The sequence below is a fragment of the Protopterus annectens genome, chromosome 1.part0, assembly GCF_019279795.1.
Source record: "Protopterus annectens isolate FY-2018-M chromosome 1.part0, PAN1.0, whole genome shotgun sequence".
Classification (NCBI taxonomy): Eukaryota; Metazoa; Chordata; order Ceratodontiformes; family Protopteridae; genus Protopterus; species Protopterus annectens.
The window spans coordinates 1,710,391,022-1,710,412,364 of NC_056725.1; the positions used below are offsets into that span (position 1 = coordinate 1,710,391,022).

At 40.8% G+C, this 21,343-nt stretch overlaps 1 protein-coding gene across 1 annotated transcript in view; it reads right to left on the reverse strand.

Moving 5' to 3' along the window:
* Positions 1-21,343, reverse strand: part of SHPRH (SNF2 histone linker PHD RING helicase) — a 1,609,144-nt gene that overhangs the window by 1,422,505 nt on the left and 165,296 nt on the right. The window contains exon 5 of the mRNA XM_044068807.1: positions 181-259. Within this exon, the coding sequence (XP_043924742.1) occupies positions 181-259 (79 nt within the window). The remainder of the gene's footprint in view (positions 1-180; positions 260-21,343) is intronic.

Genomic DNA, 21,343 nt, shown 5'->3' on the forward strand with positions numbered 1-21,343 from the left:
ATCAGGCTGACTGAGGCAACTTGCCAGCAGATTACCCAAATGTAATGACTGCAACTGTGAAACATGATGAACATCTACAGTTACTTAAAAGATGAATAAACCTTCCAAGGATCATGTCTAAACCATACTGCATTATTATGTATCCACAGTTTTAACACAGATGCAGAAAATGAATCTTACCTGCCAGTAAATGGGTTATAGTAAAGCACTGTGCCCTCTGGTGTTGTGAACTCTCGCCACAGAAAGTGCAGCATATTGTCTGTCAAAATAAAACACACATTTTAGAAATATTACTCATTATAGCTATGATCTCTTATATGGGTAGGGGGAGGTTTTTAGACATCAAACATCTGGTGCAAGCTTTCTTGTTGTTACGCATTAAAAGGTAGAGCCAACAGTAAGAATCTGCAGACTGCTGGGTTGGGGGGTAAAGCTGTGGGGACTCCAGGATATCTGTGTTACATACCCACTGCAGATCATTTTTAAAATTTGTCAAGGAAGGACACTCCCAGTAACTATACTACCAGTGTCTAAGAGCTTCTACCTCACATCTCCAACAGTATGGGGTAACCCCATGAAGCATCATTTGTAACCTTGAATGCATACAAAAAAATTAAAATGGCACTGCCAACCGGGCAATTACAATTTACAAGAATTAGTATATCTAGGAGACTGTAGGAGGTCTTGCCAGTAATGTGAGGTAAAGATATCTTCACGTCCCTTTCCAAAACAAGTCTTTATTTATCTGTCAAGATACCTTGAAACTGACTAATATTTTATACAGTCGTCCAAGTATACCCAACTTCTGCCCACCACCTCCACTCTACTCTCTAGTAATCAATGAATAATACAGACCTATCCCATTGCAGGAGTTGTGCTACCTTCAAAATACTTACCTCCTGGATTAACTGGTTTTATGGGGCATTTTGTATGTTCCCCTCACCAAAAACTCTGCCAAACTCTGCCTGTGAGACACAGAATTCCCTGCTAAGTAGTTTTTCCCAAAAATGCCAGTGACCTACCTTACCCAAATCCCAACATTGAGAATCTTCAATTATGGCCAGGTATGGAGGCCAACTGTGAGCACCACAAAAACTCAGTGTCCATTTTATCTTTAAATATCTTGCCCCCTACAGGTAATCTGACACTATCCAGTCATCCTCTACAAGAGAGGATCTTATGAAAACACAAACCTCTACCCACAAAATGGTTTCATAACATATCTTACCAAGCAGTGGCACATGATGGAGAGATCAAGCATTAAAATAACTTCAGTTTACATGTCCCAAGATACAAATCAAAACCAGGGGAGCCCAAACCTCTGAGGTCACTTGGGAAAGAAAGTACATCACATATTACTCTGGGTTTGGAGGTATTCCAGATAAAGGTTTCGATCAAATTAAGTTTCTCTTAGGCCTGTGCAGTCAGAGATATGGGAAGGCCTTGCAGGTAATATACATCTGGTGGCAATATGAATCAATTAACTGCCTGAATCCATTGTGGCATGCCCAAAAAGATATCCTTTCACTTTTTGACCATTTCCTCTACCCTAGTGAGGGTTTCCCCAAAGGACAGCTTAACTAGTTCTGACAATGTGAGAGTTACCAAAAATCCAAAGCATCTGAATTTGTTACTGTTCCCAATGAAAGAGTAGTCTCTGATAAGCCTGTTCCTAGAAGTAAAATTAACACACACCACCCTGGTCTTGCTCTTAATTTTACAGCTCACATGCAGCCCAAATCAAAAAACTTCCCTAAAGACCAAGTTAAGGTCCTTTTTGCAGTCAGATAAAAAAATTAGGAGACCTTCAGCATAGAGAGCACTCTTTCTATGCACCTGAGCTATCCTATACCCCTCAAACCAAGCTGCTCTAAGCTTGAACAGCAGGGACTCTAGGTACACAGCAAATAGCAAGGGTGACAAGGGATAACCCTGCCAAGTACCCTTATTAATGTCAAATGAATGTGAAAGCCTAGGACCCAACTTTATGCTTGCCCTCAACTGACCACATAAGCCTTTCATCAGAGAGACAAACCCCTTGGGAAACTGAAACTAATACAAAGTGCTGAAATGAAATGACCACAATACAGTGTCAAAGCTTTCTCTGCATCACAGCTAATAAGAGGAATTATTTTCGTCTATTCACAGCGCCCTCCACTATCATCCTCACCAAGGCAAAGTTGTTAAATGTAGATCTGACCTTGATAAAGCCAGATTAATTGAGATGAATTAACTGTGGGAGAAAGTTAGCCAGCCTTTTTTGTTAATACAGAGGCAAATGCCTTATAATCTTGGTATAAAATTGAAATGGGACGGTAAGGTGAGACTAGGGTGGAGTCTTTCCTGTTACTAGATTGGGGATTAGTGTCAGCTTCCAAGTACTAGGTACTGGCCCACCTTAAAAAATAGTTAAAAAGCTTTAATAGCCAAGGGACAAAAAAAATTTCTAAAAGGATACTGTCCAATCCTCCGGTTTTGCCTTTGGCCAGGGGCACGAAAGTTGATCCCACACTGTCGGAAGTTACAGGATGGTATAATGGTTAAGGTGTTTACCTCACAGGTACAGAGTTTGATTATCACCCTTGGAAGGGAAATTGGCTAGACTTAAAATGGCCCACAACGGAAGCTAGACTAGTACTTACCTATGAACCTTGCATCACTAAATCACAGCTGGGGCAAATCTAGGACAGTCCTGTAAGCATCAAAGTCAAGCTCCTGACCCCTCGCCAGTTCTCTCAAATACAGGACACTGTAGTAGGAGGCAAATTCTTCTAGTACATTCTCCTGTAGCTCTTAAAAAACTTTTGCTTACTGAACTCCAAGTTGTAGGAATCCTTTGGGAAACTATAAAGAGACTAAAAAGTTGGGACTATGAATGTTTACTGAAAAAAACATTTGTCTTTTCAAATTATGACACAAAAGGTAAAAAAAAACTGTATGCAATGAAACTAGTACTATTAAGGGTGGCTAAAAAGAAATGATTTATGCTTTTGAAAGTAAAATGTACACTGTGAAAACCTTACAAATGGAAATGCCTATCTTTCAGAATGTCTGACTAATTGTCCCAAAGGGATTAAGGGTGTATACATTTCCCTTTGGTATTGTATATGCTGAATTTATAGAAATGTTTAACAAACATGGTTTTGAGTTGATGGCAAAAATTATTGAAGTTAATTATGTTAAAATGTGTGCATTCACAGCAGAGACAGAGAAATTGAACAAAGATATTCAATATTTGTTGTTTCCACAATATGACAAGTTGTATGTTAAACAAATGGAAGACATTGAAAATAAATGTGACAAGCTTTTTAAAAGAAAGTGTAGAAAGAGACTTAGCAGAGTATAATGGTAAGAAAGCTTACCCATTAGTAGACATACAGGATGGAAAAAAATATAGTGGCCCAGTTAAGAGAGGATATAATAGTAAAAAATGGAACCAGTCCCCCTATACAGTTAACAACAGGCAACAGTTTAAACAAACTACATATAGGAAGACTTTTTTAAGGCATCAGTGGAGGGGGGGGGGGGTAGTAGACAAGATAAGAGGGAGAGAGGCCTCAACAGCAGTGGATAACCAGGGACAGACAACACTGGTAAAGATGAACTACCCTGATGTTTTAGATGAGACACACCAAGAAGGGACAGTAAACACTTATAAAGGATACCATATTTATAATTATACTGATACTGTGCTCACTAAAGAGCACTTTTCCCTTTTTATGAAAGGTTTAAAATATGTTCCAACAAGAAAGCTTAATTATACTGATGTTATTTTAGAGTTAAAAATATTTATGATGAAACTCAATTTAGCATATATTTTTCAGAACCAAAATACAAATGGAAGAAAGGAAAAGGAAGTCAAGATGAGAAGTACCTTTAACCCACCGTCAGAACCTACTTGAAGTGTACTAGAAAAAGCTACTACAGATGATATACATGCACTGAAAAGTAAAGAAGAAAGAGTATGTCACATAATTTGACCAAAAAAGAACAAGAATTGTTAGAACAGATAAGAAATGATCATTCTATCAGAGTCATGTGGCCAGATAAGGGAGGGGGGACACTGTTATGTGGGGCATTGCAATATTCTCAGAAAATATTTGAGATCCTTTATGACACAGAAACATATTCTAATGCCTCCCTTAATGAAATAAATATAGCACATCGCAGCATTGACTATTATTTGGAAGAATATTTGATAGATGAAAGAATTTCACCAGAGATTTATAATTTTTTGAAAGTTAGACATCCAGTGACAGCCACTATTTTTGGGATTCCCAAAACTCATAAAGGTTTGGAACATCTTAAGTTTAGGCCCATAGTGGCAGGGCAAGGTCCTAAAACCTACCCTTTTGGGGTGGTAACAGACAAGTGGTTTAACATGTTAACAAAAAGGTAGACCACCTTTTGAAAGATTCTTGGGACTTCCTGGGTAGGCTAAAAAATAATCTCTGGGAAGAAAACATTTACTTTCTTACGGTGGATATAGTGAACTTATATACATCCACTCTAAAAAGTGAAGGGATAGAGCTCTTTTTAGAAAGTATGAAAAAACATAAGGACTTTTCTGATGACAAAATAAGTTTGATTTCTGAATTTATGGACAGTACAGTTGTGTACACTTACCATAAATGTAGATGTTCGAGTGTATTCACTGTTGCAGTCATCACATTTGGGTTATCTGCCTGCAGGTAGCCTCCAGTCGGCCTGAATACCAGAGTCTTGGATTCCTGCATCGGATGCTGTCTCTTCTTCTATGACGTCAGGTCGTCAGGGGGTATAAAACACGCAGCCAACACCATTACATCAGTTTTTCTAGCCCCAGATGTCAGGTGCACCCACAATGGGAAGCAATTATATATTATGGTACACCTCCAACAAAAAGCAAATACACCAGAAAATTTAAATACACCAAACAAGAAGGAAAGGTAGAGTCAAGAGAAGTCAGGGGGCTGGAGGGAGGGTAACCAGGAATGCAACAGTGAATACACTTGAGCATCTACATGTATGGTAAGTGTAGACAACTGTACTATTTTCTTTATGTTTCACTGTTGCAGTCATCACATTTGGGTTGATTCCCAAAGCTAAGGAAGGGGGAAGAAGGAAGTTAGAGAGCATAAGGACTATTAAGCTCTGCAAGACTGCAGTGGCAAAACCAGCTCTGGATTTAGAAAAAATAGGCATGTGGTAATGCTTGGTGAAGGTATGTACAGAGCTCCAGGTAGCAGCTTCTAGGATGTCCCTGGTAGGGACTCCTCTGAGAAAGACTGTAGAGGTAGCTGCAGCCCTGGTGGAATGTGATCTTATCCCCTGTGGAGTAGGTTTTCCATGGTGCTTGTAGCAGAAATGAATGCAATGGGCTATCCATTTAAAAATGGTTTGCTTTGAAATGGCCTTCCCCTCTGCCCCTGCAGCAAAGCCAACTAGCAGCTGTTCAGATTTTCTGAGGGGCTTAGTCCTGTCCAAATAAAATCTAAGTTGTCTGTGCATGTTCAGAGAGTGCAGTATTCGTTCTCCTTTTTTTGTGGATTAGGGAAAAAAGTAGGCAAATGAATGGACTGGCTTACGGCCACACTAGACACCATCTTGGGCAAAAAGGAAGGATTTGTCCTGAGGGAAACCCTGTCTGCATGTAAGACAATGAAGGGCTCCACTGGCATGAGGGCCTGTAATTCAGACACTCTTCTTGCTGAAGTGATGGCTAGAAGGAAGGCTGTTTTCCAAGAAAGGAATTTCAACTCTGCATTTGTAGCTGGCTCAAAAGGAGGTAGAGTGAGCTTTTCCAATACAAAGTTAAGGTCCCAGGCTGGAGTAGGGGCTCTCCTGGGGGGGTGGGGGGTCTTACATTTTTGGCCCCCCTAAGGAATTGCTTTAGCAGGGGGTGCGAGAAGAGAGGTGGCTCAGTATTATATTGTGCTGAAATGGCAGAGGCATGAATTTTAATTGACGAGAAGGATAGGCCCTTGTGGAGCATTTCTGTTAAGTACTGAAGAATACAAGGTAAGCTGGGTACCGTTGTGCCCATCCCCTGAGTCTGGCTCCAAGAAAAGTATCTTTTCCACTTTTCCGCATAAGATATTCCAGTACTATTCCAGTACTAGGCCTCCTTGCCTCCTGAATGACATCTAGCACCTGCTTACTGAGGGATGCTATTGGAGAGCTCAAGAAATTAGCCAGGCTGCAAGGTTCAGGGTTTGAAGCTGAGGGTGCAGAATCTGGCCCGCCTGCTGGGACAGTAGTGTCATACTGCACAAGAGGAGGTACCAGTGCTGGCGTGGCCAGTCTGGTGCAATCAGTATTGTCCTTGGCTTGCCCTGTTTGATCATTTGCAGAACCTTCGAGAGGAGAGGCAGAGGGGGAAAGGCATAAACCGAGAGGTTTTCCCAGGTAAAGGACAGGGCATCCACTTTCCAAGTTTGACTGTGGGAAGTCCTTGTGCAGAATTTGTCCAATTGGTAGTTCTGAGGGGAGGCAAACAGGTCTACCTCTGGAGTCCCCCATTTGTTCCTCAAGAGGTTGAATATTTTTGGTTCCAGTTTCCATTCATGTGGGTCCATGAGATTTCTGCTTAGGTCGTCTGCCAGTGAATTTAGCTTGCCTGGCAGGAATTGAGCTTGTAGGTGCACTTGGTAGCTCAAGGCTGTGTTCCACAGAGCCATGGCTAGTCTGCAGAGAGGGTACAAGTGGGTTCCCCCCTGCTTGTTTATGTACCACATAATAGTGGTGTTGTCAGTCTTTACCAATAGTTGTCCTGGAAGAATGCGGTCTTTGAAGGCTGTCAGGGAATTCTGTACAGCTAACATTTCTTTCTGGTTAATATGCAGGTACATCTGTCTCCGGTTCCATTTGCCCTGAATGCACTGCCCTGCCAAGTGAGCCCCCCATGCATAGTCTGATGCGTCTGTTGTTAGGGTTTGGGCGGCAGGGGGTAGAGTGAAGGGGAGTCCCTTGTTGGGGTAGCAGGCCTCTGCCCACCAAAAGAACTCTGTCTTTATACAAGGAATGATAGGAATCATTGATTCCAGGTCCTGAGAATGTTGACACCATAGGCTTTTTAGATACCATTGTAGTTTCCTCATATGCAGTCTTGCATACGGAATTAGTAGAATGCAAGAGGCCATGAACCCCAAGGCTTGCAGAATTTTCCTTGCAGACAGCTGGGTCTTTGTGGCCAATAGTTTGAAGTAGTTTGCTAAATAAACTTGTTTCTTTGGAGTGAGGAAAGCCATCTGGCAAGTTGTGTTCAAGCTTGCTCCCAGCAATATAATCTATTGGCAGGGTACTGGGTGATATTTCTTTTCGTTTATGGTGTACCCCAGTGAGGTTAGAAGTTTCTTTACGAATGCCAGATGTTTTAATAGCAAGTCCTGGCTTTCTGCCTGAATCAGACAACCATCCAAGTATGGGTATATTTGAATATTTCTCTGCCTGCAAAATGTAATGGCTGGAGCTAGACACTTTGTGAATACCCTTGACGCAGTAGATAAGCCAAAGAGAAGTGCAGAGAACTTGTAGTGCATGGAGCCTGCCTTGAAGCGTAGGTATTTCCTGCAAGATTCCCTTACTGGAATGTGCAAGTAAGCTTCCTTTAAGTCTAAGGTTGCCAACCAGGCATCTTTGCCTAGCATAGGAAGCAGCTGTTGAAGTGTTAGCATTTTGAATTTTGGGATTACCAGAAAGGTGTTTAGAATAGAAAGGTCCAGGACAGGATGCCAGGAGCTGTCTATTCTGGGTACCAGGAAAAGTCTGGAATAAAAACCTTGTTCCCTTTGTTCTGCTGGGACAGGTTGAATAGCCCTGATACTTAGAAAACAGAGAACCTGCTGTTGGGAGTAGGTCTGGCCAACTGTTTGGGGTTGGTAGGGTGTGGAAGTGGAATCTGTATCCTTGGGAAACTATATTCAAAACCCATTTGTCCTGCATAATGAGTTCCCAGTTTTTTTGCATGCTGGGTGAGCTTTCCTCCTAAGGGAGCAGGCAGTTGAGCAGGGCTTGGAAGGGTTAAGGTTAAGTCATTGTGCCATTTTTCTGTAGGGGGGTGGCTTACTACTCTCTGCTTTGGAAGTGGGAGACCCCCACTGCTTAGGCCTGTGCGTAGCCTGAGACTGTAACCTAGGTGGTCTGCTGTTCCTGGGTTTGGACTGAGAAGGCCTGGAAAAGACTGGAAAGGACCAATTCTTTGAAGGCCAATGCCTACTAAATCTGGGAGGCTGTACTTGTAGGAAATCTTTAACAGTTTGCATAGATTTAGCTTTTTCCTCCATCCTTTTGAGGACGTCTGCTTTGTTGCCAAACAGGCGGTCTTGGTTTAAGGGAGCATCCAGTAATTTAGCTTTAACATGATCTGGCAAGTTTTGCTCCTTAAGCCAAGCATGCCTTCTAAGTACAGACCCAGTGACAGCAGCCCTGCAAGATGCTTCTAAAGCAGGCATGGGCAAACTACGACCCGGGGGCCACATGCGGCCCGTTAAACGTTTTGATTTGGCCCGCCAAACTTGGCACCCCTTCATTTCAGATTTTTCTTTTCTTTTTTTTTAAATTTTCGCGCTGTCGGGGCTGACGTCATCACGTGCGCGATGACGTCAGCACCGTCAGGCTACCAGCCGGTCGAAATTGAGCTCAAGGAGCTCGCATCATCATTCCGGCTGGCTGGCAGTTAAGTTAACAGTCAGCGGGAATGCAACATGTGGAACAGAAGAGGCTGACTCAGCGAGCCCTGAAACGGATTCATGGCAGCAGCAAAGGGGCCAGGGATATAGCGAGCTCACGGAGCTGGGATTAATGGCGTTAGCAGGCTGGGGGATACAGCGAGCCCTGAAACAGAGCCGGGCCCAGGATTAATGGCAGCAGCAGCAACATGAGGATGGATTGAACAGAAGACACCGAGCACTACTCAGGGTAAGAGAGAGAGAGTGTGTGTGTGTGTGTGTGTGTGTGTGTGTGTGTGTGTGTGTGTGTGTGTGTGTGTGTGTGTGTGTGTGTGTGTGTGTGTGTGTGTGCGATAGGAAAGAGAAAGTGAGTGAATCACTGAATGCAGGTTTGAAAGGTGAAGTGTGTGTGTGTGTGTGTGTGTGTGTGTGTGTGTGTGTGTGTGTGTGTGTGTGTGTATGTGTGTGTGTGTGAATGATCGGAGAGAGAAAGTGAGTGAATGCAGGTTTGAATTGTGAAGAGTGTGTGTGTGTGAACGATCGGAGAGAAAGTGAGTAAATGCAGGTTTGAATTGTGAAGAGTGTGTGTGTGTGAGAGATTGGAGAGAGAAAGTGAGTGAATGCAGGTTTGAAAGGTGAAGTGTGTGTGTGTGTGTGTGTGTGTGTGTGTGTGTGTGTGTGTGTGTGTGTGTGTGTGTGGCGATCAGAGAGAAAGTGATTGAATGCAGGTTTGAAAGGTGAAGAGTGTATGTGTGTGCGAGCGATTGGAGAGAGAAAGTGAATTATGAAAGCTGACAAGATTCTGTGTGTGTGTGTGTGTGTGTGTGTGTGTGTGTGTGTGTGTGTGTGTGTGTGTGTGTGTATAGATTGCAGCATCACTGTTCAAAACCTGCTGAAGTTAAATAGATGTCCAGTTTCACTGACAGAAAATGTATCTGCGTGTAAAATGATTTACTAGCTTATTAATTTAAGCTCTCCTAAAAGTACACTATTAAGTAGGTAAGAAGAAGCAGTTATTACTGTGTTCTGTTTGGTTCACAAGGGATTAATATGTAAGCAGGCACTTGAATATACAAGTCCCCTTCTTGTCTGTGCAGCATTTTCCATAAGTCCTAATATTACTTTTGATTTAAAATGCCCCAAAGAATGTGATCTAGTTTGATATGGTCCAGAGGACCTGGACATAGTGTCACTGGAGTGCACCTCAGAAGCCATTGTTAAAATTCCTATACTGTATTCATATAAAAATAGAATGAAAACATTTTTTTAGGGAGCCATTGTGTATGCTCATGCAATGTTACCTGAGGTAAAATGGTCTTGGAATCCTTCTCTTCCAGATGAATCTTCTCACAATATTTACTAGGTAACTGGTGTTAATGTTTTTGTTTTACAGAGGTATTAAGCTATTTTTATATGCTGTACCCAATACAGTTTTGTGCATTTATGTCTGATTTGTATTTTTATGCTTTTAATTATTTTTGTTATGTTTTATTCACTGGGTTTCAGTAGTTATATTGCAATTAAGGCTTGACCGAAAGTGAGTCCTAGTGGTCCAGCTCACCTGCCTGAAAGTTAAATCTGTTAAATGGTTTCATGGTCATTGGGAGTCCAGTTTTGTTCATTGGGAATTCATTGTAGTGATTTGTTGTATTGATTTGTCAGTGATGTAAAAATGACTGTGCAATATTTAGTCCCACATAGTCTCAACATCATCCCATTATGTCTTGCTATAAAATTAAAGCAATCTGTAAGTGTTACTATGGGTGTGCCATTTTTTTTTCTTTCTTTCTTATTTACAGTCATTAAGGCCAGAGTGCAACATGCATACATTATTCCTTGGCCAGGAGAAATGGATGAGACAAAGGTGGCAACCATGTTAATAATTAAGTAGACTTTTATGATGGAAATGTTCTGAATTGGGCAGTTTTGTCATTGCTGATTCATGCATTTTGTTTTATTGCCTACTGAAAAAAATGTTCAAACAATAAATTTAAAATGTGCTCTCTCTGTATAACAAGTGTGCTGTATCCCACAATTTCAGTGGAGTGGGCGGGGTTACATAATTATGTACGCAAATTTTATGTTAAACAGCGTACAGATTTGTACCTATTTTTCATGGGCCTGTTCCGGCCCCTTTGTCAACTGTTAGAACTCAATGTGGCCCACGAATCAAAAAGTTTGCCCACCCCTGTTCTAAAGAGTCAAAACCACATTGCAAAGTATGTTTACCAACTTGTTCTGCAGAGTGAATTAAATCCTGTAATTATTTGTGTTCAGCACAGTCAGTAATCGACATCATTTTCTGTTTAAGCAGTCCCATAATACGCTGCTGGTACTTTAACATAAGAAACTGGCAATTTAAAGCCCTAATGGCCAAAGTAGCAGAAGTGTATGCCTTCTTACCCCATCTGTCCAAGGCTCTAGAATCTCTGTCAGAAGGGGTAGGATTTTTGGCAGCAGTAACCTTAATGCCTTTTGGTCCTTGGGAAATGGTCACTGGATCCGCAGTAGGATTCATGAAGAGGAACTTGTGAGAGTCAGGTACTCTGTAATACCGGTCAGGTTTTCTAGGAGCTGGAGGTAAGGTGTCTGGGGAAAGGGTAGATTCCAAGAAAGCATCATCTACAATGTCCAGAAAAGGAGGGATAGCTAAAGGCCTGTGCTGAGGAAGGAGTAAGAATTCCCCAAGCCTTTTTTTGGAGTCAAAGTAATCCTGGCTTTCCCAGCGGAAATGCTCCCTAAGAGTGTGCAAGCTTTCACCAAAAGATAAATCTTCTGGAGTGGAAGCAGAGGGAATGGACTCCTCTGCATCAGAATCCTCATAGGTAGAGAAGGGCAAATCCTGGTAATCAGAAGGAACAGAAATATCAGAGTCCTGATCAGAAGAATCAGTAGGAAAATCAGTTCTAGGTCTCTCAGAGGGGGAAGGCTGGCTTCCCCTAATTAAGGTAATAAGGTCTTTAGCCATTTGAAGCATTTGTTTTTTAGGCATATGGGCCTGAGCATGCAGTTTGGATGCCAGTTTTCTAAGCATGGTGCGAGTTTTAGACCCGGATGAAGAAGATGGCGTCGGTTTAAAATGCAAGTCTGTAGGCCTGAATACACCCTCAGAAGCCGGTGCCTGCACAGCGGCTCCGGACCCATCCACGGTAGAGACATCCGCAGGTTCCATAGTCGAAGAAGCATCTCGCGGCACACCGGACTCCGAATGGGTCTCAGCAGAGGCCTGCAAATCTGACATAGAGGGTATCAGGGGCTGCGAAAGTGCCTGAGTACCGGCGGACTGGCGACTAGCTTAATGGAAGCATCGTCGGCAGTTTTGCACCTATGCGGTCTGTCTTTATCCTTACGCTTTTTCGGAAGATTGGTAGTCAGACGGCTTAACAAAGCCATTTTGGAGTACGGATACAGAGTACCAAAATAATTTTCTGCAAAGATAGCCCAACGACGAATAGTTCGGGGGTTGAACAAGGCACAAAACCAATAATGAGGGATGTCGTGGTCTGGGCCTAAGCAAGGAATGCAGTAGGAATGGAAATCTTTATGAGGTATTTGCTTTCCACAGGTAAGACAATTGTTAACATTTATTGACATCAGTTGGAGCAAGAAAAAAGATCCCCAACGGGGTACTTATCTTTTTGAAGACTTCGGTTCTGAAACTCGAAAACGAAAATTTCAGGGGTTGGCCGACCGGCACTTGTGAACTGCTTCTGCTTCGGGCACCGCACAGCAAGAAAGACTGATGTAATGACATCAGCTGCATGTTCTATACCCCTGATGACCTGACGTCATGAAAGAAGAGACAGCATCCGACACAGGAATCCAAGACTCTGGCATTCAGGCCGGCTGAGGGCTACCTGCAAGCAGATAACCCAAATGTGACGACTGCAACAGTGAAACACGAAGAACATCTTGTATTAGACTATAATTACATTTATTATGAGGGAGAATATTTTAAACAGAATAAGGATGTAGCGATGGGGGCATCATGTGCCCCCATTTATGCTAATATGGTGCTTTTAGAATGGGAAGAAACTATAACTTTCCCTAATGAGTGGTTTAGATATATTTGGTTTTTGGATGATGTATTCATTCTGTGGACAGGAATGGAAGAAAATAAGAGAATTTGTGGAATTTTTGAATAATTCATCTAGTTTTTTTGAAATTTACATACACTAGTAGTGTAGAAAGCATTAATTATTTGGATACATTTATACAAAAAAATCAGTAAAGGATTTAAGTCCAATGTTTATAGAAAACCCACATTTAGTAATTCTTACTTAGAGTATACTAGTAATCACCCCCACCATCAAAAAAATAATATAGTCACAGGTCAACTAGTTAGAGTTGCCCGTATGACTTCTGATGAGGGAGACGTAGATAGAGAGTTACAAAAAGTAGCACAACTATTTTACGAAAGAGGGTATCCAGCTAACATAGTGGAGAAAAACGTAAAATATGTTAAAAGTGAGTGGGATAAAAATTTTAAACCACTGTTAGGTGATGTACTACAGGAAAAAGAAAATCTGGAAGAGAAGAAACAATTTCATAGGGCTATGGTGATTCCTTTTTGTGGACAAGTTAAACAAGTGAAAAAGATATTTGAGAACAATTGGTCCATTCTTAAAAATAATCCTAGAATGTTTTCAGTTGTTGGGAAGGAACCCACTTTTGTATATAAAACTGGGCACAATTTAAAAGGGGAATTTGAACTTACTAACAAAAGTCAGGTAGTGGGTAACAGTGGTACAACAAGATGTGCTTGTGCACAATGCAAGTTCATACAAGCTAAGAACATGGTAACCCTGCAAAACATTTTGAAGTCTAAGGTTTTCTTTGAAAAAGGAAATTGTCAAACATCAAGGGTGATATATTTGGCAGCTTGTAAAACCTGTCCAGCTTACTACACAGGCAAGACAGAAAGGCATCTTAGGGATAGAATATACGAGCACCAGTACCAGATTGCTACAAGAAATATAAACATTCATTAGTATGTGGAAATTATGTTCAGTTTTTATTTGGTATTGTGGAGCGAGTACGACCAAATCCTAGAGGGGGAGATTACAAGAATTATATAGAGGAAAGGGAAATTAAGTGGCAAATAAAACTAGCTGCGAACCATGCACCAGGTGTTAATGAAATGGTATCCTTAAAACCAATATTAGTGAGGAAAGCTACCTCATAAGTACTGTGTATTTTAGTCTGTGTGCATGTGTGTGTGTGTGTGTGTGTGTGTGTGTGGGGGGGGGGGGGGAGTGGTTCAACTACACAGTATACATATGTTTTAAAGCAAGTCAATGGATAAAATGTGGTTGATTTTTTATCTTAAACAATTTTTAAGTTTACATTTGACGAATGTCCTGGAATATAAAAAGTTCTTTTTTTATAAATTATGTTTTTTAAAATGGTCTTGTGTTAAAAGGTGTTTGTAGTGCATTCCATTTGAACATTAAGGTAGTTGTATCTTTAAAGGGTGACGATATCACTCATTTTAACAGCATTTAAAGGCTGTACTATGGAGTGCAGTTAGATTCTGATGAAGTCCCCAGTTTCAGGGGATGAAAGCGCTCAATCTGTGTCTTTGTATGTTGGGAGAATAAAAACAGCTTGGACTGAAGAGTTTGGCTGACTGAAAGTGTTTCCTACTGCTTTTCAGTGTATGTTTCAGACTTTTTTTAGATATATTTTACACTGTGGGTGGTGCAGCGGTTAGCACTGTCGCCTCACAGCAAGAGATTCTCCCGTTCGATTCTCGGCTGGAGCGCCCTCTGTGTGGAGTCTGCATGTCCTCCCCGCGGTTGAGTGACGTTAAAGACATGCAGGTAGGTGCAAGCGTGAATGGGCATGCCTTTGTTGAAGGTTGGGCGTCGGGCTGGCAACTCGGCACCGTAAAAATCCACTGCCAATCATGAGTGGACCAGAGTTCTGCTGTAGCGACCCCTAACCGGGAAAAGCCAAAAGTCAATTTCACACCATGGTTACTTTTTGTTTGTTTTTTTTTTATTTGCAAAATTCAGACTTCTTAGTATGGCCATAATGCGACCCATACAACTTCTCCCAAAGTATTGGCACAGCGCTCCCAACCTCATTTATGCAAGTTACCTTGACTGGGGATCAGCACTGCACACATCCCATGGGAAGCCCTTTCCCTTTCTAACAGCTGGGTCAATTTAGCCATACACAAGTCAACAACCCATACAGAAAAATAAATTCATGCTTACATGCTAATCATGTTTGGTGAAGGTTAGATAAAATGTCAAAAGCAAAGGAAAGTGGTCAGAAAGCATTACAGGAGCATACTGCAAACTCGTGATCCAGTGAAGATGCTCCCCAGATGCTACTATCTTGTTAGTCCTAGAAAGTGATGTGACTCTACCAGGGTAACATGTAATTGTGGTAGGGGAGCAAATGTGCCCACCCTGTGCACATCAATTAATCCCACACTACCCAGACATCTGCTTATACATCGGGCCAGTGAATGGACCTGAAAGGTTCAGTGTTCAGAGTTAACATTACCTTGTTTAAAGACAGTGTTCCAATTTCCTGCCCACAACACACATCTCTCTTGGAACATCACCAAGTCCTTTATAGCATTGTGGAGCCCAGCCAGGAAGAAATGGGGGTGGGGGTGGGGGAAGGATATACATTCATGACAGTCAACAAGCATCAATCCAAAAAAACTTTTAACACCAGTCTATCCACCTTCTGTATCAAGTAGAAGACTGGTTATTTGCCAATTAATGTACTGCCTGGTAGGAATAACCACCACTTTGCACCGACTACTAGGGTAACATGGCTGTATAATCACTGAATAACCTCTCCTGTTCAACATCTGGGATTTCCCAGCTGTCAGACGAGCCTCCCTGGGGAGACTAAAGGTACAGGATCAGTGATTTATTAAAGGAAAAACCTTGGAGTGTTTAATGGGGTTAAGCAGGCCAGTGACATTCTATGACAGCAGTGTGTGCATCAATTAAGTGTGTGATGGAAAAAAGTCCACAGGGTGACCCAACAAGCTTATCCACAGACAGTTACTTGCTAGTTCTTGTATTTCACCCTGATCAAGCAAACGGCAAATACACGGTAACAGAAATTCTAAATATGTAACTCTTAAATCTCGTGTATATTAAATGTATACTTCAATTACAAAAATCTTCCACTGCAAAAAAAAATGTTTACAATACAAACTAAGAAAAAAACAAAAATAATACCAATATAACTATTTACAGATTAATGCATGAATTACTGCTTCACATGAGAAGACCACAAGCCTCTGTTAAGATTAAAGTAAAGGATATATTCACATGGCACAAATAAACAATGGTCAGGACAAGCTAAGCAAAGAGCTTCAATGTAAGCCATCCTTTTTCAGCTTCCCCCTCAACCAACACTAGCCACTACTGGCCCAACAGATAAGTTACCAAATGTCTTCGATGTAGCAGTCCAGAGAGTAAGGAATAAAAATAATGGATCCACATGTTAATAAGATGTGATCAATACCTATGCTACGAGTCATCAGGGGTCTGCTATAACATATCTTTTCATAACTCCAATGGGACCACTTCATCCAATAGCAAGCATGTACATGGTAAGTAGTCAAGTCCCTCAGCCAATAAGTGAAAACCTGAAGCAAAATTAAACCAAAATAATTGCGCACACAGTTTCTCCATCACACACCTGCATTAAAACCAAACGTAGCCCTCCAGTGGGCAGAGAAAAAGACTGTATTCAAGAAATGGGGAAAAAACTGCCACCTATAGAAAAATCCACAGTCAGTAAAAATAGACTTGACCATCAGAAAACAAGACCACTAATTTAAAGGAGTAACTGCAGAAGGTGGCTTTGCAAAAAAGTTACTCCCAGTTCGCAAATGCCAGCTTGTGCCTAGTCTTTGAACAATACTTTTTCCCTAAACAAATGAAGTGTCTCTCCATTCCAATTTCCTGCATGACCTAGTTGTTCTTTTCTATATCTAAGAAGATGGCCAGAGGGTGTCCACTCTCTAATTTTGGTCAGTACAAGCAGGAAATATGAGGAAGCAGATAATTAATAAAACAAGTGAAGGAGGAAGACATGAAAACAGAGCATACTACTCCACCTCCATCTAAACCAAAAGTACCCTGATCACAGGTATTTTTATACACCAAGCAAGCTTCAAAGACCCTTCCCCTAATTGGGGAGTAGCTACTGGAGACGTGAAGAGGAAGCAAAAGAAAACTGGGAAGATGCTCTTTGGGGAAAATATGCAATTGACTAAATGTAAAGGTCCTTACAGAATGCTTTAATAGAAACACTGGGTAAACAAACTGTGCTATGGAGATGATGTTTTTGGACTGGTGTTTACTGCTAGAAATTTTAAGACACAATAAGGCCTTTTTAAGTTTTACACTGCAGGAAGCCAAAAAATGCAATAACAATAACAAGAAAACAGAACTCGAAGACTAAATCAGCTTCAGACGATGTAGTGAGCATTTCAAAAGAAATGAAAGAAACTGAAGTGGAATCTTTAACGGCAGGAGAAAGTGCTTTAAAAATAAATGGGATATTTGGGATCAATAAAAATAAAATAGTGATAAAGATGGTGCATGATATGGGTGGGTTGATGGGAATTGAATAATACAAATATATGATATAAAGAATAATATTTAAGCTACGAGGAAAAACATATAATGCACGAAGACAATGGAAAATGCTCTTGAAATTATCATTAATTTACGTGTAAAGTCCGAAGAACAAACTTGTTAAAAAATGCAAACCACATTTCTATAAAAAATCTGATGATCAAGCTCTGAAAAAGTACATACACAAGAACAGAGTTAGCATTACTTTTCGGCCTACCATCTAGAACCTCATGTAAAACAGGGATGTTTCTTAGTTACCTATCAAATATTCTGGACAAGACTGAAACTTAAATTATGCATGCATTCCAGACCAGTCATAATCATACCTCTCAAGTGTACCTCATTACGAGGGACGTACCTCATTTGGGGTATTAAAAACTTCATGTTCCTCAAAATTCCTCAAAGTTCCACATTGAAAGAGTCTGTCACACATTCAGTGTTAGGAATTTTTTTTAAGTGAAATCCATGGTAAATTAAAATTAATCATATTCATTCATTAAAGGATATTCTTTATAAGTAAAACCAGCATATTTTAACCATCCTATGACCTTCCTAGTTGAAGTTGTTAGTAAGCCATTAGTTAGTGTTCCACATTTTGCCCATTTGTTCCACATTATGAAGGCGAGTGTTCCTCGTTTTGGCGATGGAAGGTTGAGAGCTATGGTCATAATGCCAGTTAAAAGAAAGGCAAAGTACACGAAATGCAATCTTGACTTATTTAACTGAAGTACTTTGTAACTTTACTAAGTATTTCTCCTTCAAAGGATTCTGGGGGCATATCATTAATCATGAAGGACCTTGTTAAATACTGCCTTTCAGGTAATAACACATACAATTTTAAAAGACTAAATCTGTTGACAGCCACAAAGGTAGAAGAATGAACACTTTTTCCTACCAAAATTAAGCATATTATTTCGTTCAAACATCCTGCATTGAGCATGTTATTTCATTCAAACATGAACATAAACACCACTCAATAACATTATGAGTAGGAAATATTAGAGACACAGAAATTCCAAAGCAAAGGTGACATGCAATGTAATCACAACAACTCACTGCACTCCCCATGCCTTACTAAAGTACTGCCGGAGTCCAGTGTTGCCATAATGACAGTTTAAAATAGACTATGTCAATCTAAACAGCATAAAAAGCCTTCCACCAAGAGTGGAAGTAAAATATACTAAGGGACAATCAGTGATGCAGCGGATCCATGGATCATAATGAAAACAGAGCCAATAGAAATACAGCAGTTCCAAGGGCACAATGACTACATTTTATTTTTATAGCTGATGACAAGGTATCCATTCAAGAAAACAAAAACTGGCAAGTAGGAAGCTGCTACAATACTAACACTTGTCCTCTTCAAGCAATGCCCCATATTTATGGGGACACAGTAAAATGAACCAGTTAGGAGTATAGATTAAAAAGGTTTTGGTTATGGCAGCTAAGGATATGCAGGAAGAGACTAAACAAAAGACTGCAGAAATTGAGAAACTGAAGCCTCTTATTTATGGATATGAATAACTGCGTACAAGCAGCGAAAATATTTTTAGTCTCTAGTTTTATACACAGGCCAGTTATATTTTTATAGGTTCATAGGTTGGTACTAGGCTATCGGCCCTAGAGCCTATACAAGCCTAGCCATAACAATTCCCTGGATATTTCTTCCCACAGTATTTACTTCCCTGGAATCCTGTCTAGCAGTCTAGTCAAACATTTATAGAGGAGACCTTCTCCAACTCCTATTTACACTACTCTAGTTGTCTCCCTTACACCTACAAGAAAAGTCTGGTGAAAGGTCAAGCAATACAGTTTGCAAGGATGACATGTGGCATGAATTGGTTAAACTCAAACAAATGTTTATTGTTTGGGGATATCCACAGAATTCAGCATTCCTAAAAGTGACTATGCAGAAAAGCACAGGAAAAGTCACTTCTCTTCAAGGATATGGGGTATCAGCATTTGACAAAAAAGGGCAAAGGTGTGATCCAAGAAAAACAGCCATTTTTTCTTGGGTAGTCAACTGGATGTTAATACCTGGAAAGCACTAGGGAAGGAAGTTAAAACTGCAAAAGCAGAGAACATATGCACAACAAAATGAGTAGCCCTTACAGTACCAAAGTCAAAAGCAGAACACTGCCCAAAGCTAAGCTAGTAAGACCTTACATCACAGCAAGATAGAGTTTAGGGAGAAAGAAATGGATGGTTTTGTCCTGTAAAATTCACTGGTGAGGGACTATTTAACTGTCCCCCAAGTCAAGAAAATCCAAATCCAAAGGGAGAAAAAGAAGGTAGAGGAATTGCAGAGGCAGAGAGAAACACACACACGTGCTTAAGCAGTGGCAGAAGCTGAATACGAAACCAATTAAAACTTCACATTTATCTGGTTAGCACTTTCAGAAGAAATGAACACTCAAGGAAGGGTAGAAATAATTAGGACTGAATGGGGTTGATGGCAAATGAATAAACCAGAACAAAATACTGACTTAATGGGAAACAAAAGATAGTTTCCTTCATCAAAATTGACAACTAGCCAGACCTACCAGAAGAAGGGTGTCCATCCATACTGTCTGCAGTCCAATGTTGGTAAATTGCTAAGTCACTTAGATGACAAGTCAGGGTAGGATAATCCCGGTCAACTTTTGGAAAGAGAGCACTAATGACACAAGTGACCATGCTGTTCCATGGCTGGAGGAGTGTCCTTAAGACTTGTCAATTAATGCAGACTAATACAGAAGATAAATAACAGGGGCTGTCCAATGACATACACAATCTGCCGCTGCCCCCTGGATCTCTCTTCCTCCTCATTATTAGAACAAAGATATATACGGTACTCCCGAGTACCCGAACCACAAGGAAAAGGGCAGGATGGAAAGATCCAAGTTTAACAGGACAACAGCACAAAGACAGTGGGAGGGGGCTGTGGGCCCACAGCAATTACAGAACATTTTCTTAAAAATCTGGTATCAAACACCGTGCACACTACACAACCACTTCAAGTAAAATACATCATGTCATTCTCACAATCAGCAGCATTTATGCCATCTCATGAGAGATTCTTAACCAAACTGTGAATACAATCACTAACCTTCATTTTCACCATTCCTTAAACCCTGTGATCATTTTGATTTGTGGAGCTCTCAGAGCCCTTCACAGTTACACAGGCATACCAACCATGTGGGCTTTCACACAAGTCAAATAAAGGTACATAAATCCAAAATGAAATTTGTACCACAGACCTGAGACCCCCCCCCCAAAAAAAGATGATTTATAATGAAAGTGATTAATACAAAAAATATGGAAAGGATATTCTCAAGCAACAAATCGGTACACCAGGAAGAAATTCCACACACCCGACTGCTGGAATCACTGCCAAAAACAGAAATGACATACATTAAGCTGTTAAGTGCATTTCAAGGCTCAACAGACTGACTATTCTGCTCTAATTTTAAATTTGGGAGCCCATGTTACAGCACCTTTTGATATACAATCTCCAGCAGTCACGTTTGCTTCCCTCATCAGGCAGGACACTTATTCCTGGATCCTGTGTGACAGAAGCAATAAATGTTCTCAACTTCAGAGACTGTGCAGCTCCTATTACAGTGCAAAAAAAACTCCCATAATGCCACAGGGTGCATCCATACAGAGAAACTTCTGGGAGTCTAGAGTGTTCTTACAGCTGACTGTTACCACACATGAAGTGCGGTTTCCAACAATACATTTACTGGTAATAATCTCGCACTTTCACTTACTCAAGGGAGCCAGGGTGAGAAAGTAACACTCAACAAGAGAAACTGTGAACAGTAACTAATAAAGAGGTGAAGGAATTTATCTGAGACGGGAAGAAGGCAAGAGTTAAGTGGGATCCTCCCATCAGAAGAATGTGGATTAGGATCATCATATTCAAAGAGGATATTTTAGAGCTATGCTGTTAAGGCTCATATACACAACAGAAGCAAAAGGTTATAATCCAAAGTGAAATTGGATGATGATGAAGTTGGGGAGAGGGTTTGAAGAAAAAAGGAGAGAACAGGATTATTGATGCAGATCCTGGAGGAGAATAATAACACATAC